Below are 26,953 nucleotides of genomic sequence, written 5' to 3'. Positions count from 1 at the left end.
CCGAAGTTTTTGCTGTTCCGATGCCAGTGGAGCTGCGAACCCAGGGTCATCACTTCTTCTCCAGTCATCCGCCCTTGCCCTCCAAGGTTCTCCTTAGGTTATTGTAATTTTATCTTCTATCCTCTATCTTTCCATACCTCTTTTCACAATGTCCATCTGGGACTCCCTCAGCGGCCGCAAGCAAACCGGGCCCGATGCCTTCGACCCTTCAACCGCGCAAGATGCCACATCCTTCCTCTCCGAGGTCGCTATTCCCGATCCTTCTCGCCTCCATCCCCTGGCTGGTCTGAACCAAGATGCCCTCGACTACCTCTCCCTTGACGACACTGCCCTCGATGAACTCCCCGGCTCGCGATCAGTCTTGCCATCCCGTGGATGGTCAGACGATCTTTGTTACGGTGCCGGCACTACCTATCTCGTTGCGCTCACTACTGGAGGCGTCTGGGGACTTGTAGAAGGATTGAAGAAGACACCACCTACGGCAGCACCGAAAATTCGTCTTAACGGTGTACTCAACTCGGTCACCCGTCGCGGTCCGTTCCTCGGAAACTCGGCCGGTGTTGTGGCTATGGTTTACAACGGATTCAACTCGAGCCTCGGATACGTGCGAGGCAAGCACGATGCGTCTAACAGCATCGTGGCCGGCGCATTGAGCGGCATGGTCTTCAAGAGCACACGTGGAATTAAGCCTATGATGATCTCTGGCGGCATTGTGGCTTCCATTGCTGGTGCTTGGGCTGTATGTATATTGTTCTGATGTTTCGTGCGACATTTGCTAACTGCGACTCTACAGGTTACGCGAAAGGCCTTCTTCTAGATTGCTAGCATGGCCAGTTTTATCCTACTCCGCTTCTCGGTTATCCAATACTCCATACCCTCCACGCCACACTTAAACGACATTGGCGGTTGACGATTAGCCGCCTCGCTTTGTCTTTCCACCTGCGATGTATTACAATTTTTTTTTATTCCCCCTGTGGGTCTCTTCACTCCGGCGCTTCAAGCTTCATGTTTCGCATTTATGCGTGGGTTGGGAATGGGATGTGCAACTGGGTTTGTACTTTGTATTTGTTCTGTGTACATAGAAAAGTCTCTTGCATATCTGCGACTCATTGACTATGGCGCTTGTGAGTGCCTGTCAGTTACGTATTCTAATGCTGCTAGTGACTTCCAATAGACAATTTCTCGCACTTTCAGATTAATAAGTGAACTTCACATTCCAACTGACATTTCAGCGGAGAAACCAAACAATATTCGGTGGGCTTGGACATTCATTTCAATGCAACATGACTATGACGGTGTGTCTCGGGCTACTGGCTCGTGGAAAGCTTCTTAGGCAACTTCCTATTGTCTTTGTATTGCCCCGTGGTATCTCGCCCGGCTCCCGGATATGGAAGTTCATGCCGCCCTACGGTCATTTGCTAATCTCATAGGGATAGACTTACCGCATTGTCTGCCATCGAAATGTTGTGCTAACAACCAGTCTGGATGGATGGGAAATGGCACCACCATTCCAACCAGATACTACACATGGGCTACAGACCAAAGATAAAAAGGAAAGGGAAGTTTCTATGTATTTGACCTCTTCACCAAGGCAGCGGAATAGTTCTTCCAATGCTCTGCGGGCGAGGACGTGATATTCCCTCCATCTGCTCGGAATGGGATAGTGTCGAGATTATCTCACTTTTGCCGTACACTTGCAACCATATCAAATTTATCGCGGAGCTCTGCAAAAGGCCTAGCTATGCATTCTACTGCGCTTTGTAGCCATATAACGGAAATTCATGCGGCGAATAGGACGAGCTAACAGGGGAAGATTGGGTGAAGGAGTTTTCTTCGATGTGAAAACATTGAACTCCCAGTTAGGAAAAGACACGATATTACTTTGACGGTTTGCAAACTTCATGTGAAAATTTCGGGTCAATCCAATCTAGTGAAGAAGTAATAAATCCGAGATTTGGCTCACGGAAACATCCATATATATCACTTGAATTACATGCGTTACATGCGTGTAGTAAATGACCACGAGTGTAAACCCATCCTCCTTATACATAAGTAAATATGTCTAAACGCAGCTGTATTTACTGGCACGAGAGCACTAAGCTGTCTTTCCAAAATCTTTGCCGCCAACTTCCGCGCTCATGTGGCGTCGATCAGGGACCGGCAATTGCCGACGGGCAAATGGGGAATAATTTTGTTCACCCATGCCACAGCCTTCACCCTCCTCCAGATCCTTGGCAATGCCAGATATATCGTCAAATAATGCGAAAGTCACAAAACAACGCACTAAGACTTTCACTGGATGTTGGACTTGTCGAGACCGTCGAGTCAAATGCGACGAAGAACACCCTCACTGTCGGCGGTGCCAGCGGAATGGGTGGGTGTGTAAGGGGTATGGTTTGCGCCTAGGATGGTCTCAAACCCCCGGGGGCCGCTCTCATCGGCGCCAGTTGCGATCCCCACTACCAGATGCGGACCACGGGTTGTCATCTGCCGCTGTCACCGCACTGCTGGTTGAGCTGGATGGATGTTCGGCGGACGACTGTGCCCAACAACGGGGACCATTCTCGGTGTTCTCCGTTTCTTCAAGCCCTGAGATGCAAGATTCAGGCCACCCTAATCTCCCCAACTTGGAGGATGCACAGCGTATTTCGTTGGACTTGATTAACTCGTCAGTTGGCGACAGAGATAGCGAACTGGCTGCTTCACCGAGAGCAACCTCGGGTGAATTATCATCTGCCGTCGCACCATCCACGTCTGGATTCCACGAGGATTCCTGCCCGGTATTACCGATGTCTAACAATCGGGTTGATGACATCTCCATCAACGCAATTCCTCATGTCCTTAATCATAAAAAACCCCCAAATAAGCTGTCAGGTCAGAGCAACCACGGCAGATCTGTATCAAATATCCAGAGACATGGCACTGAGATCTCCCTCTGGGATTCCATGAGTCCATTAGTTTTTCCAAGACCAGAGACAGAGCTCGTCCATCACTGGGTTGTTTTTCTCAGCGGAAACATGCTCCTAATCGACACCCCGGACAACGCCTGCCGGACAGTGTTCCTGCCTCTGGCCCTGAAAGGTCTCGATGCCTCCCCAACAGAGCCGAACATCCATCTATCAATCTTCCACGCCATTTGTGCCTCTTCCGCCTTCAGTCTCTCTCACCTCCGCCACGATGCGCGATACCACTCCATCGCCGTCCACCATGACCAGCTGGCTCTCCGTCATTTGCGAGGAAGCCTACAGCGGGCTAGCTGCCTAGATGAGCCCACGTTAGCCGCTGTCCTCACTTGTATCACGGCTGAAGCTATGTCCGGTCGCCGCAGCCGATGGAGAGCACACGTCTCTGGATGCCTTCGTCTCCTGGAGAACGAGGTCCATGGCGACTGGATTCGAAGTCCGACTGCTGCTAAATTGATCCAAAGTTACTTGTCCCTTTCGTCACTATGCAGTCTTCCTGTGCCTGGACGGCTCATGTCGCTCCTCAATGGCCCCTCCCATTTACATAACTACCTAGAACGATCACACGGAGTCACAACACCACTGGTCCAATGCCTCGCTCAAATTACCTCGCTTGTTGAGTCCCGCACACCGTTGTCCATCGAAGAACTAGACCGGCTCGAACTTCAGCTCTACCTGAACTTCCCATCCCTGTCCAACCCAGACGCCGCGGGATCGATCATCGTCCAACACGCTCTGAACTCATTCTACTACGCGACGATTGTATACTTCCGTCGCAGTTTGCGTGGCGCAGCCTTGTATGATGTACAGGATCTGATTGAGAAAGCAATACAGGAGCTTGAATCCGTCGATGCGCTCACGCGTGACAAGGGTGGCTGTCCCTATAACTGGGCAAGTTTTGTGGTTGCGGCTGACTGTGAGCGGCCTGACCTGCAAGATCGAATGTTGGCATTCTTTCACCGGAAAAGTCGGCACGGAATCCAGAGTATCAATGTATTATGTGAAATCGTTCAAACACTGTGGAACCGGCGGGCAGCGGCTGGACCGCACGTCGATATACAGTGGCAGGATATTGCAAGGGAAGCTGACTTTGACTTCATGCTTGTTTGAATATAGATAGAGATACCGGAAGCCAACTTGATATGGTCTATTGGGTCTAGGGCAACAATCTTTCTTCAGGTGTAAACCATCTAATAGGTAGCGCTGCGCTGAGGGCCCCGATGGGATGGTACGTCTATAAATACCCGGGGCCCACAGAAAAGCCTTGGGACAAGCTAAGCCATGTGGAGTCCAAAGTGGATACTCGGACCGTTTCCCAGAGTCGAGGTACCTCCAGGGATAGGTGAGTACATATGTACTTAATGAACTTTCGGTGTTTCAAATCCTTAATCGAAATCAGGAGCATTTTTATTAAACCCTGCAACCTATCAGTAAAACAATTACTGCGTTGTAAAATATATCCACTTCGTCACAGAATGGCCAGTGCGTTCAGCAGGGCTAGCAACAGCACCAGGAAAATTGAGCGGGGACGAAGTAACCAAGAAGGAATACTGCCTACCAGCCCTACAAGCATGAGCCAGCGCTTTCAAATCCCAAAGCTCACCAAGCAGAATACCTAACAAACTAAGACACCGCTGATGCAACAGAAGCTCAGGTTTGCTCAACACCATCGATGACAGAAGGCATAGCCTTACGAGGAGGGAGCGCGAGCCATTATTCATACCCATGAATGATTTGTACACCCTTCTGGGTGGAGCGAATTGTGCAAGCCCTCATGGGGGATCCGAGCAAGTTTTAGAAGTGGTTTGTAGCCTCATCGCCTACACGAGGTAAATAGCTTCCATACAATGAGCTAAAATTGGTCAACCATATCTGGCCGATACGAAGGTGTGGTGTATGTTCGTTCGCCTGTCTATGAAACTGGTTAGCACCCTTTATCTGTCATTCGTCGGCATGGAATCAGTCCCAAGAGCAGGCCCGGAGGCAAACCACGACATAATAAACAAGAATATTGCTGTCACTACTGCAGTTGCCAGATTCAGCACTCCCCCCGGAGTAGGGCGCGGAGAAATGGAGGACGACGTGAAACCAGACTGTGCGAGAAAAGACTCGCAATCGACGTAGATATGAGGTCTGCGATGTGAGTGACTGCGATCGACATGCGAGATAGAATTCTAGTTCGATCCGTCTGCAAACATCCGAGTTAGAGAAGCATGATTTGCGCAGATGAATATAAAGAGTTCGTAGATAATCACTTGGCAAATTATAAGGACACCCCAAAAGCCAATGCATTCTGTGCCCTTGATATCGATCGATATTTGATATCAGATCACGTCCTTCTTTGGCTGAAGGTCAGGGTTTACCAAGTCGAGCCCCACCGCGGTCGGGTTCGTACGTGCCGATCCCTTCCCAGCCACTTCTTCAACCAGCAAATGGGCACAGTGTTGGGATGCACGACACGGCGCTAATCGACGACTTTGTTCGGAACCTTGGAAGTCTCTGTCTCCTGGGATGGTCTTTATCTGTACTCGTACGGAGTAGTTTGGCCTCGATGGTGGAGAGGCTGCAGGGATCTTCAACCCCAAAAACCCTGAAAATTTCCCCCACTAACTTTGGAACCCGCCGTATCACCCCTTCAATTCATTAATTCATTGAACGGATGTACATAGTGCCCCTTGCTGTTCGACGCTTCTCCCGCCGAAGCCGCAAAGATGGCCGAAGCGACATTATGCGGCTGATTTATCCGGAGAATGGGCCATAACGGGATGCGGGCCACGTCAACTCCCAGGAATGGAGAATGGGTTTATCATTTTATATTTGCCGAGTCAGAATTTGACAACCTCAAAAAGGTTTAGTACATTTGAGCGTCGTCATACAGCATACAGCCAGTATGCCAAGGCGGAGGATCACATACCCAACGATTTTGGGTTCGGGGGCAAGCCACCGCGAAGGCTAAAATTAGGTATAGTGGCGCACAGGACGCGTTTGGTCCCTTTGACCCCGCCAGACTATCGTGCGCCGGAGAGCAAGGGTTGAACATTGAGGTATGTATGAAAGGGAATGACATGTAGAGCGTACTATGTAGAGAGTGTAGAAATGATCTTCAGTCTGGACAAGATACCATGTTACTAGCTACGAGGTATAATCTATACCTGAGGCCTGAGGCCCAGGAAAGTGCAGATGATAGACATATCACCTTCCCTTTTGGGAACTACATTCGGAGCAAACATCTTCGGTCGTCGCAGTATAAAGACATACTTGAAAAGATATATACCAAGGTCAGGTCGAATGGGATTATTCTAAAATGTATAGGTTGATACGAAATTTAATAAAATGATCCCCCATCTTCTATTATACCTGATATCTCCATACTTACCATATTAAAATTGCAGTATAAACTCAAGTAAACACTGCGGGGAACACATGGGGAGCTAACCATATTAGGATCGTCAGCTGACTAGCCCCGATTAATCCTGCCCAGGTGATTTCTTGTTTTTTTTTTTTTTTTTTTTTTCCTTCTTTTCGCTGCATCGCCCAGCCATGTCGCTTTTCCTTCCTTTCTAATTGAATTTACTCTTGGTCCTTCATTTCCCCCTTTTCTTCTGTTCCCCTTTATAATCTATCTTGCATGCGCTTTGAGCTTCCGCTATACCTACGGAGTAGAGAGGTGACCCTTAACGGGTCTTCCCACGCTAAGGCCATTTAGGCCTGGAGGCTTAGCTGGGGGTTCCAAGACTCTTATCTCGGCCGTTTTATATCTGGTGACTCTGACCCCCCCACACCCCGGAGGGTAGAACTTAACGCTTCCGGCCTTCCGTTTGCGTTCGAGTCATCCTCCCTCTCAACGCCTTTTCGATAAATGATACACGAGTCCGGTCTATCGACCATGTCATCCATGTTTCAAGATGCAAGCGACAATGAAAATACAAAGAAAGAGGAGGTGAACGGCCCTCTTTTGGTAGACGACCTCGTACCTTCCATACTTAATCCCGAGTCGCCACTACCATCTCTTCAGATTCGCACCGATCTACCCAGTATTCGACCATCTAGCTCGCGAGACTCCGATCCTTATGCGTCGGCCAGTTTGCCCGGAAGTTATCCACACCGTACTCCGAGTCTTCGTGCCCTCATCGCACCGCCTATATACAGTGCAGGCTCTTTGTCCCCGGCATCCATCATGTCCTCACCCCAATTGAATGCGATGGGTGACATAACTCCATTGCCGTCGCCAATTGGAGGAGCGTCGCCGTGGCGGAGAGCTGATTTACCGTCGTTGTCTCGTTCTTCGTCAATAACGTCGCGCAACGGTTCCAGCCTTCGCCTGAGCGATTCATCACAAGGGCTTGGGCCACCCGCCACGCCCCGCTCGCGCGCCAAACCATACACTGGCATTGATGGCCAAGGGGAAGAGTCATCTGTGAACCATTTGCGTCGCCGCGACTCGTCCTCAAAGCATTCCCATTCTCGGAACCGCAGTTTGAGTGACTATGCACCACCCGGCCGGGTGTCTGTTCCTCCCCGTCCGATTGCAGTGTCAGGAAATGCCGGACTCGGCATTGCCTCGTCGTCAAGCATAGATTCGAAGTCCAATGGACTTCATCGTGAGCAATATCTCGCTGTCCACCGAGGTATCGCATTGCCCACTATTCGTCCGCCCAGCCCGCCTCGCAGCAGTGGTGGTGGATATAGTGACAATGACCCCGTCATCCGTCACCCTGCCCCTCTCTCCACGCCACAGGAGATATATTCCGTCCGGTCGGTCCGCACGGAGCAGGCCCGTATTTACCAGAAAGTCCGGGCATTGGGACAGGGTACGTTCAGTCAGGTCAGTCTGGCAGCACGTGTGGAACCTATTCCCGACATGCCTTTGTCGCCGGATGGTGATGGAGCTGGCACATTCCACGGTTTTGTCAACAACCAAAAGCTGGTCGCCGTCAAAATCATCGAACATGGACCCGCTGGAGGCGCGGACGAGGGCCGACTGGAGGTATCACTCAAACGCGAAGTAGAAATCTTGAAGTCGGTCAACCATCCGTCCCTTGTGCAACTGAAAGCATTCGGCAGCGACGAAAAGCGTGCTTTGTTGGTTTTGGACTATTGTCCTGGTGGAGATTTATTCGAGTTTGCCACGTCAGGAGCCCCTCGTATGTCCGTGGATTTGATCCGACGAATTTTTGCGGAATTGGTTGATGCCGTGCGTTATCTGCATGGGAATTACATCGTTCACCGGGACATTAAGTTAGAAAGTGAGCCAGCGTTGTTTGCCAAGATACTGCAGACCTCATACTGACCATCTTTCTAGATGTTCTACTTACTATGCCCGCTCATGTCATGGATGATGTGCAAGACTGGCGTACCTATGACCGCGCTGTGGTCACCCTCAGTGATCTCGGCCTGTCACGACGTATTCCCGAACCACCCGAGAGCCCACTTCTGCAGACCCGATGTGGCAGTGAAGACTACGCAGCTCCCGAGATTCTGATGGGTCAGGCTTACGACGGTCGCTCCACCGACGCTTGGGCACTCGGTGTTCTACTCTATGCTATCATGGAGAATCGGTTACCCTTCGATGTTCTGCCTGGCACTCGAGGAGACCCTGCCAAGCTTCGTGCCCGGACTCCGCATCGTATCGCACGTTGCGAATGGGCCTGGTATAGATATGCCGACGAGGACGAGGAATGGGATCCTGAGAAGGGCAAAGGACTTGAAGGGGCCCGTGACTGCGTGGAGGGTCTTCTCAAGCGCAACACAAAACGCAAGACCCTTGATGAGATTGCTGCTATGGATTGGGTGCGTGATGCTATCGATGTGCCTGGTGGTCTGAAACGAGGCGACAAAGAAGTGCCATAGAGCCGGTCTCCCATGTGCCTTTTTGTCCTGAGTGTTGTTCTTTTTACTTCCTTTCTCCTTTCTCCCCTTTTCTCGCCTTCTCTATTGTTCGTTCATTCTTCCCCTTTCTTTCTTGACTCACATACCTTTTCTCTTATGTCTTTTTTTTTTTTTTTTTTTTTCACTCATCATTATTATTCACGAGACACGATGACTGGATGGGTCATTATGTGGATTGAATGTTATGATTTTATGGCTAGACCGGTTCTTTATACCCTTTTTTACATACAACTACCTCTAGGAGGTAAGAAACAGAAATACAAGACCCATTTCCCTTTGCCCTACCCTCATCCCCCCATGTTGGCAATGTCGCACTTCAAGTACAAAGATCCTTGCTACAAACATCGCAGCTAGCGATGGTCAACGTATCGTGAACAGATTAGCCAACGACTATCGTCTTGAATTCCTCATGCATGTTACAGGCAGAGCTGGGAAGATAGCCACTAGAATAATTACATGTGTACTTCAACTGGCATAGGTATTGATGCTGCATGGCCTCCATCCCAGGCAATTAGGCTCGACATTGCCCTTGAAGAAAGCCAGTAAGGAAATGACTCAATGTAAAGTCAGAACAAACTAAGAATCCGCTCTCCCTTCAGCGTAGATGGTTGTATAGTTTCTGGACTTGGTCTATCATTGTTTTTATCTCTTTTCTGGTTTTTATACTTGTTATATGTGCCGAGGTTCAGTTTCGCTATTATTCCAAGTCTCATGACGTCAAAAGATCAACAAAATGATACTCTCAGCTGAAATCCAAGCTTTTTTTTTCACATGCGATCGTATTGGCGGTGGAGGCGCCGTGACTGGGGCTGTGCTCGTACTTTTCTAACCGAGCCTATCGACGGCCCCGAACGGCCCCCAAATCGATGGGAAACCCGCCTGAATGAGCGTCTTCGGCGTGACCTGCATAACTCCTGCATCCTTGTCCTTCTTTTTGGCTTATATCCGATATACGGACAAGGACCGGGGCTCTTGGAATTTCATGTATGGGATAGCCATATTGAGGGCACCCCACACATTCGACGCATTCCACAGACTGAGTTGGGATATACATCATGGCCTTTGGCCGTTCGAGTCGTTCAAAGAGATCCTCATCTCCAAAACCCCCGCCAAAGCCACCGCGTCCCAATCAACGAGAGGGCGTAGTCGCGGCACCACAGAAACATGTCCATCATCCGTATGCGTCGCCAATGGGGACATACTCAGTCAACACATTTAACACATTTCGCACACCTACAGTCCCATATAATCCAAATATGACAATGTCTACGGTTTATCTACAACCTCAGCCAGCATCACAGTCACTCCATCCTTCCCCAGGAACTGCTCAAAACAGTCCGCCATGGAACTCTCAACCACCGAAACTTTCAAAATGGACATCATGTACGAGTCTGAACCAATCAATGACCAGCTTAGTATCGCATACAGTCGAAAAGACCAATGCCACGATTCACGATCTCGAGAATTTGGTCCATCAGAGTTTAGGTGGTGGTGCAAACGTCAAGGAGGCTACATCGCGGTTATTAGATCAAGTCATCACCTCGATCGACCTAGGTTCGTTTTGTGGGAGAGAGAATGAACTGAGTAAGTGGTATACCTCCGACATATCATCGGGATGATACTCATTAGTGACAATAGTTGCTGCGTGTACAATTCCTTTCCAATCAGACGAGAGGAGAGATCGCCGATCACAGCGAAAAGAGAAGAAGAAGCCAACAGGGTCTGTGGATTACTTTTCCAAGGTGTATCTATATGCCAATTCGCGATTACCACCCCATTTAACACCACTGAAATTGTAAGGGCCGTCAACATTCAGGTACTATTTGGGTCAACTTGCTGATCTCGCATTAAGCTATCCTCCCACTTATCCCCTCCTTCAACTCGCAGCCAAGTACTCGCGCCGGGTCTACGACAAACCCTCCGGCCATGAACGGCATTCATATGTGAATTCAGACTGGCTACATGGTACCAAAGCCATGGTGGTCAAGTCACTACCAATCGATGACATGAACACGATTGTCTTCGCCATACGTGGTACACAGAGTTTCCTGGACTGGGCCGTGAATGTTCATACAGCGCCAACTCCACCCACAGGCTTTCTAGACGACCCATCCAACTGCTGTCACTCAGGGTTCTTATCTGTGGCCCGAAAGATGGTTGCCCCCGTCGCAGCCCGACTACGTAATCTTCTCGAAGAAGATCCCTCACGCATGTCGTATTCGCTAGTCTTCACTGGCCACTCCGCGGGCGGTGCCGTCGCCAGCTTGCTATACCTACATCTGCTATCCGAATCGCCGATCGTGCAATCCGAACTCACTCATCTCCGCGGCTGCTTTAAGCACATTCACTGTGTTACATTTGGTGCTCCGCCCATATCTCTGCATCCGCTGCAGCCATCCCCTGCTGCCCGGGCATCAAAGTCCATCTTCTTCGCTTTCATCAACGAGGGTGACCCGGTATCCCGTGCCGACAAGGGCTACTTTCTCTCGTTGCTAGATCTATATGTTTCCCCCGCACCGGGGTCACTACTAGCCTTGTATGACAGGAAGAAAAGATCTGCTCCTATCTATTGGAGAACCCCATCTTCAGATCTGTCGCTGGCTGGTCGGCTTGTTCTTCTTCGTCCGCGAGACCAGTTGAGTGGCCGTCCTGTGTTTACAGCGCCACCCGTCCCTGGTGGACCCCCTGCACTGCCACCGCGCGAAAATGTAGATGCCTGCGGGATAACAGATCCTGAGCTCCGAGGAGTGGTCTTTGGTGACCCCGTTATGCACTTTATGGACCTATATTCCCGTCGCATCGATGACTTGGCCAGAGGTGCCTTGAGCAAACAATCGTGATGTATCATAATATGTATCGCGGCTTAATGTGAGGACGTTTTGTGCTCATTAGCAAGCTATTAAAATACCCATTTGTTGTTTTCATATTCACGGTAGATTGGTTCTATTGCTACTATGTGGAATACTCCTGTCATTGGCAATTTGACCATTCCAAGACAATATTCTGTGTATGCCTTTGTTGACCTGGCGTCTCCGTAGATCTGCTCAAACCAACACATTAAAGAAACAAAGAAAGGAACTAAGAGACCAAAGTCTTCAAAGACGAATGAAAGTTTTATCTCCATGAATATATAACCTTCCACTTAGGTCCTCTAACTATGTCCCCAAGATCGCCAACCTCAAAACTGAAGTAGCGGAAGCCCCAAAGATACTATACAATATCTGGGTTCCTTGCATTGATCTAAGCCACGAATAGAAAAGAAAAAAGAAAGAAAGAAAGCACAACAAAATGTGTGTACAGACTTACGACTTGTGGACGATGTGCAACTGCATTCATTTCGGACGAGTTGCACGTTGTGAAGAGTTTGGTGTCCCATTCTTCAGACGAGAGCGATGCACAGGACGTGTTTTCCGAGCTCTCAATATTGGCATCATTGGAATTCCTGAAGAAAGGCTTCATCAAAAGGCGGGAATGTGCCCGAAGTGCTCGGAGAAGTTATATCGAGAGATGTGGGCACTTCGTTGGGAATGGACGTCTCGTCAGAGTGAAGAATGGGCGGCGAGACAGAAAAGCGAGAATGAATAGAGATACAACTACATTGAAAGTTAAGATGTTGTCTTGACCAAGTCAAACTCCGATTTCTATGTTTCTAAACCATCTTACAAAATGCGTTGACGATCACTGCCCATTGCAGTGCTGAATGTAAAAGACCCGATGGTTCGTCACAAAGGCTGCTTCTTTGCAAGAGATGGACTCTGTGGATTCCGAAACACATTGTTTGGATCAATCTGCTCTTTGATCTGCTGCAGTCGGGGGAGATTGGTGCCCCAGTATGCCTCAGCGGCGTTGGACATCAGAGGATCAACGTAGCCCGGGTAGGCAGCGATGGGGAGGTCGCCATTGCTGACAATCTTGTGAAGCCCATCAAGGAAGCTGATCTGGGTCTGGGAGACGTGCCCCAAGAGATTTATTGTGTAAGACTGTAGCCAGATGAGCACATCACGGTGGGCGTAAGCTGTAGCATTAGTCGGGATGTCGTTGATATAACCTCCTTGAAAATCGAACAACAGGAACCAGCTCAAAGTACCCTTGTCGACAGTACCAATGTACTCGAACATTTTGTCGATAGTCTCTGGGTTCATCAGGGTCTGGGCCGTCCAAGAAGTGGACTTTGCATAGAAATTCGTTGGGATTCCAGCTGCCAACCTCAAAATAACATCTTCAGCCCAGTGGGCGACAAGTCCTAACCAATCATCGAAAACCAATGCATCGCCGTTTGCACCAGGGAACTTGTTGCTAAGGTTCATGTTATCGTACTCTTCTTTGGTGCCGAAGAAAGTACCACTGATTGCCATGCTGTTCTCAAGCACAGTGAGGGTGGATGCCATCTTTCGAGTCAACGTTGGATCTGACACGAAGGCCTGCCAGCTCTTGAAAAGGGCCGCCTGCTTCTTGTGGTTTCCGATCTCCATGCTGTATGTATACTGTACCGCGGTACCAGGCTCAGGCTCAGTTCGCACCTTAAACTCCGTGACAATACCATAGCCCGAGGCAGCACCTTTGATAGCCCAAAAGAGGTCTTGGTTCTCCGTGTCAGAGGCTCTGACAATGCTCGAGTTGGCAAGAACGACCTCAACCTCCACGACATGGTCAATTGAGGTGCCAAATTGACGCGAAGTCGGACCAAGCCCACCAATTGTGAAATGTCCCCCCGAACCGACTTGAGGACAAATTCCGTGAGACATAGCCCGCCCTCCAGCGTGGGACAGCCGTTGTGTCACATCACTCAACAAACTCCCCGCCCCAATTGTCGCTTGCCAAGTTGTATTGTCCATGGAGAAGTGCTTGAGGTGTTTCAAGTCAATCGCAACGGCGCCGTCAGTTCCTCCAAGACCTGGCACATATAACATGTTAGTGTTCATTCCAAATCCCTCTTCGGTAGTATAAGGTAGTATAACTCTGGAATCCCACCGTAATTGCCATAGCTGTGTCCTCCACTTCTGGCCTGGACTGGATACCCGTTGTCCGCGGCACACCTGACTATATCAGCCACCTGCTGAGAAGAACTGTGATCTATGAGCAAGGACACAATAAACCGTTCTCTTGAACAAAACCTACGTAGGAAAGGCCAATGCTGCTGGGGTAACGGGAATGTTCAGGTTGTAACGATTCACAATGCGGTCGTAGAACAGGTCCCCAGCAAAGGCAAAACTCCCCGGGTCTGTGAGCACATTCTCGAAGCATGGCCTCAATGCCTCATTAGAGGCAGCAAGAGCCACCGATGGTATCCCTACTGCCATAACAAGTAGCCTGAGAAGCATGGTTGGTCTCGGCAAAGTGTGCCCTCAGATCTACGACGTGGAAGGTAAATCGGGACAGAAGAGAGAGGAAGGAGCTGAGAGGCGGAGACGGAGAGAGAAAGATATCGAAACCCAGGGATCACGTCATGTAGTCTAAACAGAATGCTTCAGACGAGAAGATCACATCAGATAGGACTGATTTAGTCCCAAGTGTCAAGGCAATGGATCGTCTAGGGCTCGGTTAACCTACAAAAGGAGCCCTGGAGGCACACAACAATTCGTAAGTGGTCTAATCGAAGACCAACTACTCCCAAGTCCAATAACATAACTACGTTGAAGATACTGCCTATGTAGGTAACCTCGCAACCTTCTAAGGATTTCTACCTAAACACTATGGAAAGACAGCCTACGTACAAAAGAAGACGACTGAAAGAGACACCAGAGAAACAGATACCAAAGAAGATACCAGAAAAAAAAAAAAGGAAAAGACACGATAACTGTAGGGGTGAGGTCGTATTCTTTAAAATCAAAATACGAAGGTGAGAAGATGAAGCTATTCCCACTATAAAAATCTTCATGTTTATCCAATTCCAGGCGTTGAAGTCATCCCCACCGTATAAATCCATAAGTATTGGCAAGAGTAGCTTGAGCCAGCCAATGTATTTGAGTTGAACATCTAAAATATACCGAAAGAAATACTATCTATGTATCGCGATCACCATGTCCGACGACTCTGGCTCCAAGCTCGTGAAAACTCCTGCTTCTCTTTCACCCCCAAGCCAACCCGCTTAACCCGACCCAGACGGGCGAGTGACTCCCCCACATTATCCAGCAGCGCCTTCTCGCTGCTCGAGACCTGTTGTTCTTGCCCGTTTTGGTCCAGTGTGTCCAGGTAATTCGTACTATATGTCGACTTCCCAGTCGAGAGAGAGGAAGATGTACCAATAGTGTTTTGGCTATTCGTAACGCACTCCGCGATGCGCACTCTGATGCAGTGGGTCGGCTTGCTAAGCAGCGTCCACAGCAAGCTCATATAGCTCCCGGGGATGGGCGTCACGATATCCATAGGGGTATAGCGCAGACTGACGGGGAAGATCTTGGTGTTGGCCGGCACGCCGAGAAGGGAGTTGCTCAGGGTTAAGATGCCGCGACCGTTGGTGGTGGTACATTCCGGGAACAATACAATCGGCCTGCTGGGGTATTTCTCGACCAGTGTCGAGATATCCACCATCTGAGCACCGGGGGCGGGCTGCGTGGAGGGGGAAGCGAAGGCTCGCAGAATGGCCTGGAGCAGAGAGATGCGCTCGACCTGGCGAATGTTGGGGTAGGACGCTGTGAAGATCGGGTCGAAGATAGCTGCCAGGTACACAGCATCAATGGGCGATGTGAAGGACGAGGCGATAACCGAGCCGGGCTGTGGCAGGCGCGCTTGCTGTTGCTTCAAAGACCTGTGTTGGAACTGTTAGTTATCGGCAGAACAGGCTATAGTTCCAATGGTGCAGCACGAACCCTTTGCGCACTCCATCCACTTGGAGATCAATCCACCAGATGCTGGGGACTCCAAGAATACACCATAGAGCGGCTTTTTTGCCCAGCGACCCGATAGGAAGCCATTGTAAGATCAAGAAATAGCTAAGAGTGACGAAGATGAAGAGCGGGAGGCGGAAGCAGAAGAGGAAAATACGAAGGGGGGCTTGGAGTCCGAGTGGTTCAACCGGGATTGGCAGGAATGGAGCAATGCCAGAGCCTGGGAGATGTCAGTATATATGTACTTGCAGGGGTTAGTTATCACAGCGGAAACCCACCTCGATCCCGGAACTGAGAGTATCTCTCCATCTCGTGTTATGACAGCTTTATGCAGAATGAGCTATGCTGCGGGCTCAATCATCAACACGGCATGCGCTGGGCGAGGCGAGTGTCTATTCGGGGATGCGCCGGCAGCACAAGTTGCGACTCGAACTCGGGGCTAATTCTGACTCTGTGGAGTCGGGTCGACAAGCTGGTGATATTCACATGCGAAAAGAGCTGCCACGTGATATGGTTCCTAAGGCATTCATAAGCCTTTCCCCGGAGTATTAGAGTTGCGGCGAGCGAAGAACACATCGGATTCGATACTAAGTTTTGTGATATTTGTTTCGTTATTTTTATACGCTATCTATGATATATAATAAATAACCGGAAAACAAAACACGCTCCAAATGAAAAATGAAACGCTCTAAATGTGCACGGAAGCTATGAGTAGTATACAAGATAGGACTATAAGATCACGCCCTGTCCTCCCCGTCATAATCCTCAGCCATAAGGTCCGGTGACGGGGGACTTGGGGGCAGTTTAAAAGTCCAGATGGCGACGCCGACTAAACAGAAGAGCGTACTGGTCATCATCCACGCGAGACCGATCCAGACCCCACCGAGACGCAACCCGATTTGGAAGACGGTCGTGATGGATAGACTCGCAACCACATTTCCCAACGACTGGATAATCTCAATCGCAGTAAATAAGCGAGCGGTCTCATCACGTTCGACCAAAGTGGTAATGATGGAGCGGGCAAGGAAAACGAAGCCCGATCCTGAGGTCTGGATGATCATGCTGGGGATCAGCGTTGCAATGGTAGGGGAGAGGCCGATTCCGAGGGTTCCAACAGTGAGACAGATTATACTGCGCCGTGCCAGCCAGAGGTCCTTTTCTGTCGAGGAAAGCCGGGGGTTCAGGACACGGCTTTTGAGGAAAGGCAGGCCAAAAAGGAACAGCGGGATTGCCACGGTCGGGCGAGCAGATACCAGGAAGTTGGACTCTGCAAGTGTCCATGAATAACGTGTCGATATATATTGGGTCAAAAACCAGGATGAGCCTCGGCTTAGACGGTAGACCAGAAATGCAGTGAGAAGGAGGAGAACAGGTGTTCGGTTGAGGATGAACCGGTAGGGTCTAAGGTAAAAGCGGTAATTTGCGCGGAACTTTGCCAGAATAGATCGGTGGGAGTACGATTGGATACTCCAAGAGGGCGGTTCGTTCTCATGGTCACCGTTCATGTCGGGTTCTTCGCGATATGGCTTTGGTTCGGGAGCGCCATCTGTCAGATCTGACAGCTCAACATGAGTCGGTTCAGCTTTCCGAGGCGGCAGTGCATGCTTCGTTTCCGGTAGCGCCAAAATGAGCATCATTCCGGCCATTACAATTGCAAATCCAATTACCAATGGTATCCAGGGATTCAAGGTCATGAGATAGGAACTAAAAGCACTTGAAGCGAAGTCGGCGCCCATTGATACGATTGCAAATTGAAAGAAGATGCCCGCTCTGTGCCACTCGATTAGCATCTATAAAATCCATGTCCAAATTGGAGGAGTACCATACCTTTCAGCCTCGCTGGTTACATCGGCCATCATAGTCCAGATAATTGCAAAAGAGACGACTGGACCACCCCCAAGCAACCACGTCAAGGCAGTAAGCCAAAGCGCACGCAGAGGAAATATGTCCGAGAACCACAATATAACGAGTGTAAAGATGGCATTCAACCCAAACCCGGGAAGAGATAAAGCGAGTGTAGACTTGCGGCCACGACGGTCTGCCAGCAGACCATAGGGAATCGCCAAAAGAGCGCCTGCGAAGCAATCAGATAATGGTATTGCCTTGGATATTCAAATAAACCTACAGAGTGACCCATCAAAGAACATATGGTAACCCTTCACAGCCGCTAGTTCAGCTTGCACCTCCCCGATCTTACACATGGCCTCCGGCACTTGTCCATCTGCGCCGATCTTAGTCGGGTCCACACCCAGGAAATACTGGCGACAAGCAATCGACTCCATGATGCGGACCATGGGACCCTCCAGGAAAGCAAAGCCGATCTCAACTGCGAGGACCATGGCGAATAGGATCGCCTTGAGGCGAAAACTGATGGCGCTGGCGGAGGCATTGGCGTTCACTGGGCGGCTGCCTATACTAGGCTTGCTATGGACATGGCAATGGGCTGGGCCGGGGGAGTTCGGATTGGGGGAGTCGAGGAATGGGGCATCCTCGCGGTCCTCGCGCTCGAGAGACTCATGACGTATCGAGGCCATCTTGGCCACTCATACCGTCAAGTGAGGGTATATATAAAAAGAAGGTAGTCCGATCGGAAGTTATTGAGGGTCAGTATCAGATCATTGTCAAAATTCAATTAGAAAAGAGTGTGAGAAATCGTGTCTTACGTGTTGGAAGAGAAGTTCCAAGGTTGCCAATCGTCGCCAGCCAATCCGGCACGATGTCTTGGCGGTTCATAGTTTCTCCTCCAGGGGTTAAGTGGCCAAACTAGTGGGTGTCCACTGGTGCTATTCTTATTACTTTGCAGATCAATTTCTTAGGATGTTTTTGATAGATTGCTCAAGCAAAACACAGTATACAACATACAACATAGTTACTGATACCTAAGTACAGTGAGACCTCCGAAATATTGGGCTAAATCTTTATACCTAGATATCGCCCTCCAAATTCTGCCGGTTCTGCCAGTCTAAAACTCGTGATATAGTGAACATATAGGCACGTGATCAAGCCCTAAGGGTTAGCAGTCAAAGGCATGTACCTAAGGAGGCTGCTAAAAGAGACCACAAAGAAGACACATGAAAAGACTATTGGAGAAGACTACCTGAGAAGACTACTAAGAAGACTGCGGCCGTATAAGCAGCCGACTATTTATTCTTGTGGTTCAAAAGGGAGGCGGTATTCAGGAGGGCAGGCGGTATACAGGGCGGTATTGTTGTATATGCCCAATATTTCAGAGGTTCCACTGTATACCCCTTTATATACCGAAAAGAAAGAGGAAAAGAGCAAAAGCAGAGACATTGTTTTCCTAATTACAATCATATCCTGCCTCTTCAAATAAGCTTCCCCGAACTTGTACTACCGCCGACAACTCTAGGAGGAATTCATAGAGAATCACCACATTCGTCAGTACGTGGCCAAGAGTTGCGACTGGGACATCCTTGGTATCGTCTGAGCCCGCCCCCTCCTCGGCTGATGGAGACGGTGGATCTGCAGGTGCAGGCGGAAATGGTGTGGCAAGTCGCTGGCGCAGAGCCTCAGCGGCCACCGCCCGGGCATTCGAGGACCCGCGTGAGTCAGCAGGAACAGAGGATCCATCCCGATCCCGACTAGAAAATATAGAGGGCGAATTGACCGGATATGGAGACCGGCCACGGGCGGCTGGGGTAGAGGCGTCTGGTGAACCAGGATATGACGGGCGCGAACGAATCGTTGAGGATGTCGGATGCTCCGAGGGGTCTCGCGATCGGTCCGGCGTCTGCGGGCGATCATCCTGGTGCAAGAGTTCTCGTCGAGCAGCGACCAGTACATTGAAGTCGGGCAGTTCTCGTTGCCATTGTCGGACCTGGTTCACGAGTTTTTGGAGCGCTAATGTCAATGTCGGAGCAGCTGTGGCAGGCCAAGTTGGGGCCTGGTAAGCCCGACGAAGGTGTTCAAATCCATCATCGGTTTCTTCGGAGGAAGGGGCCTCATATTGGTTGGGATCAACCAACACCCACCCGTCCAGGGAGAACAGATGTGAGGACGCCAGGCTCATGAACACACCTGTTAATGCTAAATTGACAATGACGCTGTTGGTAAAGAACGATCCAAGGCACCCAAGAAGGGCCTGCACTATGGGATCATCTTGCTGGAGCTGTAATGGTAAGGGTAGCGTCTCCTCATCTTCCTCCATCGAGGAGACGGGCAGACACAGACGGGATTCAAGCACACATGTGGCATCTGCAACGTAGTTGTCATACGACTCATTCAGCGTGGGGTCATCGACGAGGGACGTCCCCATGACCAAAAGTTGCTGTAGCTCGGCATTCAAAGCGCCAACGGGGCGCTGATTTGCTGGCTGGGTAGGAATGGTATGGATCAGCGCCCGTGCAAATAGATGGTGCCTTTGGAGAACAGTGTTTAAAAGGCGCAGTGTAGCTAAAACCGTTTGGCAGTTCGATGACTGGAGTCCCAATAGGGCCAAATCGCGAAGGTTGAATAGTGACGGTGATGGTTGGGCCGCTTCAGAGGCCAACGCAGCTAGCACATTGAGCGATTTCCGCCGGCTTGCGGACATATCCATTTGCTCCTCAGGTTGAGGGGAAGACGCTAGTAAGAAATGTAAGATTCGATGGACCAATTCGCCTTGCTCGATCGAGTCGAGGATGCGGCACATGTAAGTCAGTACTGCCGCTGTCGAGCCACCAGCTACATCTGATGATTCTAACAAGGATGGGTACCTGCAAGAGTCAGTGATAACTCCATACCAGAGGGCCGATTGTATACTCACAGAAGTTGCTCCAGAAACAGCACCTGGAAATGGTCTAATAAGGTATCGTTCACTTCGGCAGATTTGCAATGGTCGATTGTATCCTGCCAAAACAACAGATAAGACATAAACGCATCCATTGCTTGGCCTAGAACCGGCGGCAAAGCGGTCTCTTGTTTCGCATGATCGGATAAAACAACAATGTGGGGGACATTATCGTCCTCGGTGGTGGGAGTAAACGACAAGCTTTTTTTCGGTTAGCATACTGTCCCGCGATTATCAAAGGGCCAAACTTACTGTCCCAGCTGGCTGTAGAGTGCGCCCAGTCCAGTGGCCATGAGCGTAGCTAGATCACTTTCAATCAGCCATTTCTCTAGATTCTTGGACCGTGACGCGGTTTCAATAAGATAGAGCAACCCCGTTCGAGCAAAGTCACCAGCACGTCCTTCATGGTGAACATAGTCCACCAACAGATAAAACAGAGGGAACTCGTCCTTCCTGGTAGCTCCTGCAAACTCCGTTCCACTTGGAGCTTGCGAATCGCTATCCTGGGCGACCGGTGTTACCCGAGGCACAAACCACGCGGGCAGGATAGCAGGCTGCAGACGAATGTTGTTGGCAATACCAAATAGCAATTCAACAAGTCGGCCCTCGATCTCATCCGAGGTCTTCTCCGCGCGGCGGACCAGATCCACCAACGCGCGGGCAAACAATCGATTGTCCACGACCCCATCTACCTCCGCATCGATCAGTGTGTTGAAGAATACCGTGGCTGATCGGATGACGCCTTCATCGTGGAAGGAAAGAGCAAGCTTGGTCACTGTCACAAAGACCTGGGAAGATGCTGCATAGGCGACACAGGGGTGCGGTGCGGGCCCGCGGGCTTCCTCGCTCAGAATCGAGTTGAGTCGTTCAACGTACGTGCGCGCATGCGCAACCGATTGTTCGCCTGAAGGAGTATTTGTTGAGCGCCATATTTGCTATCAATTGGGTTAGTTGGTGGCATTGTGGAAGCGGACATAGTCGGTACCTGTAGAGCATTGCAGGCGCGCTTAAAGGCAGTTAGCCGTTCCGTGGGCGAGGTGGCCTTGGAGGATTTGTTGGCCAGGGCGCGCGAGCCGCCGATGAGACGAGACCACTATACTATATTAGCAGAGATTGATAGAGAAGCAAAGCGGCACGTACAAAGTCCATTCTGTGAGGACAGCATGATCTCACAGAGTGAAAGTGACGGGGGGTCGAGGATGAGTGGAGACGGTGTTTATCGGCTGATCGCCGCTTTACAACTACCTAGGTATAAATCATCAACCTCCAACATTGAAGCATATGCTAAATGCGCGTTCGAGATTTATACAATTACAGCCATGCACATTCAAGTTCCGACAAAGAAAGATGCCAATCCAGGTCCTGTTCGTTGAATAAAAAGACCGTGCGCGTACGGGGGCTCGAGTCATTCGAGCCCCAAAACCCAAAGATATTCACAGATAAATGCGCTCCCAGATCTGCCTCCCACTATTTGAACGCCTAAAAGAAAAGAACCCCCAATGGATTTATGCGCCTAATACCCCATCCCATCTAACACGTCGTCAAATCATTTACGGGCCAACCTCAATCACTCTCATCCTTTGGTCGCCGCCCGCCACGCTTACGGCGACCCTCATTCTGATCACTTCCGTCGTCATCGTGTTTCCGGCCAGCGGGTTGATCGGGGACCTTGGCGATGATGTCGGCCAGGAAGTCGAGCACCTCATCCTTAGCGACGGCCTGTTTGAGATGGGAGGCCGTGACGCGCTTTGAGTTGCGATCCTTCGCTTCTTGTGCGGCCTTAGTGACGAGAGAGATCATAAAGAGTTCGAGAGCCTTGGCTATATGAAATTGTCTGGTTAGTATATTTTGCAAAGCATGACTACACGCAAAAGGCAGCGCAGATAAAGTACGTACACACAGCAATCGGTGTCACTTGAGCAACCTTGCCGACATCCTCGTCGGCCTGCATGATGCGCTTGATGCGCGCCACAGGAAATTTGGTCTTTACTTCTATCCCCGCACTTGGAGGTGCCGGTGGCATCTCTTCCTCGATCTCCGGCGCAACAGTGGGGACTGGCGCCATTGCGATGGGTTCCGGGATTGATTGGATTATTTCGGGCATGGGTTGAATTGCTTCAGGCATAGGTTCGGGGATGGGGGCGTGTTCAGACTGAGCAAGACGGCTTGAACGACGGGCCATGTCCGAGTCTGGCTGATATGGTGGAACGTATTGCTGCGATACGCGACTTGGATTTGGGTGTTGGTACGGTTGGTATGAGTTGAAGAAAGGTGATGTGTAAGAGGTAGTGGGACTCGCAAGCGCGTGTTGATGAGGAGGAAGAGAGAGATCAGGAGAGCGAGGCCGATAATTGTCCTCTGTCATGGTCAAGAAAAAAAAATTAATAAAAATAAAATTAAGTGGAATCGCGAAAAAAAAAAAAGTAGGTGGCCCAAGCTCCCTGGAGAGGAGAATCCAACGACCGAGTCGGGCGCCGCTGTCCTTTTTAAATTCCGTCGTGGTTTTTTTGGTAATGTCTTTACCGGGTTTGACTGTTTTGGTCTGTTTTTTTTTAATGAAAATCAACATTTTCGGCCCTTTTTCATCTTCTTCCCTTTGTTATATCTCACTCTTCACCTTTTTCATACCCTTTTTTCTAAATTTTATTTTACATTTCGGTCTGACCTTTCTCTCCCTTGTTTACCTTGTACATACTTACTCTCTTCTCTTTGTCCTATACTCAACTTCTCAATACATTGAATTTGTACATCGTAGGTGGCAATCTCCTTGCCCCTCTAGGCACCCGTAGAACACCAAATACCCGATGACGATAAATCCAAAAACGTCGAGTTGAAACAGATGAAACCGTCAGAGTATCGCTGTTCTTCTGTGAACGCCCAAAATAACTTGATCTAATCTGAGGGTCTCATCACATCAACAATGCGCTTTGTTTGGGTGCTCCACGTCATCTATTAGTTCCAGATGCCTCTTACTTCTCTCTGACATGTAACTTCGGCGAAATAGTTTTTCCGACCAGATTCAACCTTGGAAAGCATCAACCTCTACATTACCTACCGGACATTGAAGCCATGTCAACGAAGCTCTTTGCCTAGTCAGGGTCATCTAATATCTCCAGCCATCTCCAGCCATGGCGGTGGCGGATGTCCCCGGTCTCATGGACATTGCCAGGTACGGAGTACTCGACATACCAATAAAAAAATAACTCATGATGCTAATAATTCTGCAGTACCCTGGTCCAAGATGAGATCCCCTTCAAGCTACGATGTGCCATATGCAATAAGCTGGCAGTGAATGCATTTCGTCTCCCTTGTTGTGATCAGTCCATCTGTGAGACCTGTACGTTGGAACCCATGTTTCGCACCTGTCGAAAATAGTAGCTAATCTGATCTCTCTTCTAGGCCAAGCTTCCCTGTCCGACACATGCCCCGTCTGCACACATACCCCGGTCTCTCCCGATCTCTGCAAACCCAACAAGGCTCTCCGGACCACTCTAAAGGCTTTTCTGCGCACCGAAGAGAAGAAGCGGGAAAAAGACCGCCAATCTGCGGCGCCTCCAACGCCATCCAATATCACCCCTGCAGATACAAAAACAACTGTCCAGGAGGTAGCCCCTGATCAAAATGGGACTGAGTTAGTGACAGCGGTGGAGACCAAGGCACCTGTTACTCTGGATTCTACGGGGCCTACAGAACCAAAGCCTCAAGAGCCGGGACTAGACATAGCTGGCCCGGACACAATTGGAGAAAGCATTCCAGAGCCAAGTGTCCCAGATTCGGCAATTCAGCCAGCTCAGGTCAGTTCCTATTGCCATCATATACCCTACTTTCTTAAACTGACTCTATGTACAGCCTGAGGCAGCTGGTGATCAACTCAACGGCACCGAACCGGCCCTTGAGTCCATGACTGAGGATGCCGCAGTTAACGAAACCCCTGTCAATGGAGAACCTGCTCCCCCGCTTGAGGATGTTCCTGGGGAATCCGGTACCAATTCGATGACCCCAAACATGGCCGGAAACTTCCCCGCGATGGGCTGGAACGGAACCGGCATGAATCCTTTCATGGCTGGCATGTTCAATTACCCGAATACGATAGGTAAGTCTAATGCTACTAAGCTTTACAATTTCAACATTGCTAATCTCTGTCCACAGGTATGCCCATGGGGATGGACCCGATGGCAAATCAAGGGATGTACGGAATGAACATGACTGGCATGGGCATGAACACTGGGATGAACTACAACGGGGGCATGTATGGATCCTTAGGATGGGACGCATCGCAACAGAACAACAATATGTGGCAAGGCGGCCAGAATAAATTCAATCCAAATGCTTTCGCAAATGGCACGGGTCCTCCTTATGGAGGAGCATTTGGCGGGTCTAATATGTCTGCTTACCCTCCTCACTCAGACTATCAGTCCGGCTACTATGGCGGTTATGGTCGTGGTGGATACCGAGGTCGCGGCCGTGGCCAATTTCATGGCTCCGGTCGAGGTGGCTTCGGACCCATGCAAGGTCATTACCGTCAGGGTGCTAACTCAGGCTATCCCAACCAGAACCCAATCATGGCTAATGGTCCCAACGGTACTCCAATGGATACTCAAGGTAATATCCAAGCAAATGACACTGGTGCAGAATCAGGTGAAACTGGACCCGGTGTGCCGGGTAATGCAGATGATATCCCGACAAACACCACAGACCAACTCCAAGGAATTCCCACCATTGACAGTCTTGATAATGTACCAACTGGCCCTGGATATGGTCATATGAGTAATGGGTATGGCCAGTACAGATATGGCCGGTATGGACAAGAACCGGGGCCAGGCGTCGAAGGCGCTCCAGCCGCTCCGCGTGCCATGCGGCAGGGGCTACCCAACACCAGTGTGCTACGACAGCGTGGCTTCCAGATTCAAGGCCAAGCCAGTATTTCTTGGTGAGACCTTCCTCTTTTATCTCTTCTTTTGGCTGGCATAAATTCTAACGACCAGCAGTGAACCCACTGAGGACAATCGCGCAAGGGCCACGTCCAACGCCCTATCCCAGCGTGCGCAGTCTCGATCTAGATCTCCGTCACAGATTCCAGCTTCCCGCCCCCGTTCACCATCTGTTCATGGCACTGAAGACGACCGCGACAGTCGGCGGGGTGCAGAAATGAAACGCCTAGATCGGGTTGACGAGCTACAATCTGATGCCCGTCACTCTCGCTCTCCATCCCGCACATCCTCTCGTCGGTCCTCGCGGCGCCGGCATCACGACAGTGATCGGGAGCGAGATATAAGAAACAACCACCGTTCACAACGCTCCCGGCGTCATCGCAGCCGTACCCGCAGCCCAAGTCGAAACGGCGATGTCCGTCCCTCTAGTCGCCTAGAAAGGATCTCCGAGAAAAATGGGTCAAGCGGCAGGACCAAAGCGTCCTCCGAAGCACCAGAGTCGCGTGATCTGGCAAGTCGAATCAGCAGCACCTACCGCTCCACGAAGGACAGAGGCAGCCGCCGTGAAGAGGACAGATCACGGGAACAGGACAGAGATCTCCGACGCCGAGACCGTGAACGCGACCGCGACCGTCGTGGCAGAGACCGTGATTCCGATCGCGAACGTCGCCGTGATGGCGACCGCGATAAAGACAGGACTTCAGAGCGCGACCGAGATCGACCAAGAGAGCGTGACCGTGAACGTGAACGTGATCGTGTTCGCGATCGTAAGCGCTCTCGCCGCGATCGATCCCCATCCGCCGCCGACCATCCTCAAGCCCGTCGTTTGAAACGTGGCGATGAGGACCGTAGCCGAGACACAAACGAAGCCTCAGCTAAGAGGGCCGAGCCCGATAAAGACCCTTACACGCTTGAGCGCGAAGCACGCAATAAGGAGCGCCTCGAGCGTGAGCAACAGCACCGTGACAAGGCCAAGTCTGGCCGCCGCCGTGACAGCCGGCAGGACCGTGTGGTGGCGGGCCGTCGCATTAACTACAAGTACGAAGATGAACTCTGAGTTTGGGGTTTGGTTTTACCTCCGGAGAAAATCATGGGACATGGCGTCAATGGTTGCTTTTTCACTTCTTGCATGTTGTTATTTTCCCTGGGCTTGTATGTGAGCCTACTCAGCAGTAGATATGGGATTTGTGTAGGCTATTTGAAATGGCTTCTTATGGATAGAGACAGCGGAACTCCAAATGAAAATGAATTTCAATTCTGATCTCTACCTTGCTGCAATAGTTCCTCGTATGATGAAGGTAAAAGAACAACTAAAATTATCGTCTCTAGAATGGTCTTAGTTGCCACTATATATCTCATATGTAGGTATAACTATACGTGTAAGGTTAAACGCAAGCTACCTGTATGATTGCCACATGATTTTTATAGCAATATATTGTTCTAGCCATGTTCTATTGAATCCATTTGTGTATTTTCTAGCCAAGGAGTCTTATTAGGAGCTTGCTGTCTTTCTTTTCTACTCGGATGAAATATGTAGTACTCAGCCTACAACAT

The 26,953-nt window shown here is 50.1% G+C and overlaps 10 protein-coding genes across 10 annotated transcripts; 5 read left to right on the top strand and 5 right to left on the bottom strand.

The window, feature by feature from the left end:
- Positions 1 to 148: 148 nt before the first annotated feature.
- Positions 149 to 817, top strand: N7525_001302 (protein transporter TIM23; the record flags this gene model as incomplete). Its single annotated transcript, XM_002558057.1, has 2 exons — positions 149 to 739; positions 794 to 817. 2 exons carry the CDS (start codon positions 149 to 151, stop codon positions 815 to 817), a joined length of 615 nt encoding a protein of 204 aa, XP_002558103.1.
- A 1,442-nt stretch (positions 818 to 2,259) lies between these two features.
- N7525_001301 (uncharacterized protein) lies at positions 2,260 to 4,073 on the top strand (the record flags this gene model as incomplete). The annotated part of the gene is made up of 2 exons (XM_002558058.2): positions 2,260 to 2,374; positions 2,407 to 4,073. The coding sequence occupies 2 exons, from the start codon at positions 2,260 to 2,262 to the stop codon at positions 4,071 to 4,073; spliced, it is 1,782 nt and encodes a 593-aa protein (XP_002558104.2).
- Positions 4,074 to 6,822: 2,749 nt separating this feature from the next.
- N7525_001300 (putative protein kinase) lies at positions 6,823 to 8,813 on the top strand (the record flags this gene model as incomplete). Its single annotated transcript, XM_002558060.2, has 2 exons — positions 6,823 to 8,209; positions 8,266 to 8,813. 2 exons carry the CDS (start codon positions 6,823 to 6,825, stop codon positions 8,811 to 8,813), a joined length of 1,935 nt encoding a protein of 644 aa, XP_002558106.2.
- Positions 8,814 to 9,907: 1,094 nt separating this feature from the next.
- Positions 9,908 to 11,692, top strand: N7525_001299 (lipase family protein; the record flags this gene model as incomplete). The annotated part of the gene is made up of 3 exons (XM_002558061.2): positions 9,908 to 10,436; positions 10,491 to 10,647; positions 10,705 to 11,692. The coding sequence occupies 3 exons, from the start codon at positions 9,908 to 9,910 to the stop codon at positions 11,690 to 11,692; spliced, it is 1,674 nt and encodes a 557-aa protein (XP_002558107.2).
- An 882-nt stretch (positions 11,693 to 12,574) lies between these two features.
- N7525_001298 (FAD-binding oxidoreductase) lies at positions 12,575 to 14,173 on the bottom strand (the record flags this gene model as incomplete). The annotated part of the gene is made up of 3 exons (XM_002558062.1): positions 12,575 to 13,746; positions 13,824 to 13,918; positions 13,971 to 14,173. 3 exons carry the CDS (start codon positions 14,171 to 14,173, stop codon positions 12,575 to 12,577), a joined length of 1,470 nt encoding a protein of 489 aa, XP_002558108.1.
- A 694-nt stretch (positions 14,174 to 14,867) lies between these two features.
- On the bottom strand, positions 14,868 to 15,988 carry N7525_001297 (lysophosphatidic acid acyltransferase LOA1; the record flags this gene model as incomplete). Its single annotated transcript, XM_002558063.1, has 3 exons — positions 14,868 to 15,600; positions 15,662 to 15,899; positions 15,958 to 15,988. 3 exons carry the CDS (start codon positions 15,986 to 15,988, stop codon positions 14,868 to 14,870), a joined length of 1,002 nt encoding a protein of 333 aa, XP_002558109.1.
- A 428-nt stretch (positions 15,989 to 16,416) lies between these two features.
- N7525_001296 (putative MFS transporter) lies at positions 16,417 to 18,213 on the bottom strand (the record flags this gene model as incomplete). Its single annotated transcript, XM_002558064.1, has 3 exons — positions 16,417 to 17,449; positions 17,507 to 17,753; positions 17,805 to 18,213. 3 exons carry the CDS (start codon positions 18,211 to 18,213, stop codon positions 16,417 to 16,419), a joined length of 1,689 nt encoding a protein of 562 aa, XP_002558110.1.
- Positions 18,214 to 18,980: 767 nt separating this feature from the next.
- On the bottom strand, positions 18,981 to 21,617 carry N7525_001295 (uncharacterized protein; the record flags this gene model as incomplete). Its single annotated transcript, XM_002558065.1, has 5 exons — positions 18,981 to 20,394; positions 20,445 to 20,669; positions 20,721 to 21,403; positions 21,454 to 21,561; positions 21,609 to 21,617. 5 exons carry the CDS (start codon positions 21,615 to 21,617, stop codon positions 18,981 to 18,983), a joined length of 2,439 nt encoding a protein of 812 aa, XP_002558111.1.
- A 414-nt stretch (positions 21,618 to 22,031) lies between these two features.
- nctA (negative cofactor 2 transcription regulator complex subunit BUR6) lies at positions 22,032 to 22,833 on the bottom strand (the record flags this gene model as incomplete). Its single annotated transcript, XM_002558066.1, has 2 exons — positions 22,032 to 22,288; positions 22,365 to 22,833. The coding sequence occupies 2 exons, from the start codon at positions 22,831 to 22,833 to the stop codon at positions 22,032 to 22,034; spliced, it is 726 nt and encodes a 241-aa protein (XP_002558112.1).
- Positions 22,834 to 23,596: 763 nt separating this feature from the next.
- On the top strand, positions 23,597 to 26,456 carry N7525_001293 (RING finger protein; the record flags this gene model as incomplete). The annotated part of the gene is made up of 6 exons (XM_061211840.1): positions 23,597 to 23,637; positions 23,696 to 23,805; positions 23,868 to 24,262; positions 24,318 to 24,561; positions 24,618 to 25,398; positions 25,457 to 26,456. 6 exons carry the CDS (start codon positions 23,597 to 23,599, stop codon positions 26,454 to 26,456), a joined length of 2,571 nt encoding a protein of 856 aa, XP_061071066.1.
- Between the last annotated feature and the right edge of the window lie 497 nt (positions 26,457 to 26,953).

This window comes from Penicillium rubens (assembly GCF_028828025.1).
Source record: "Penicillium rubens strain IBT 27055 chromosome Unknown utg000001l_segment0_segment0, whole genome shotgun sequence".
NCBI classification, from domain to species: Eukaryota; Fungi; Ascomycota; class Eurotiomycetes; order Eurotiales; family Aspergillaceae; genus Penicillium; species Penicillium rubens.
This window is presented reverse-complemented; position numbering and strand designations above follow the sequence as displayed.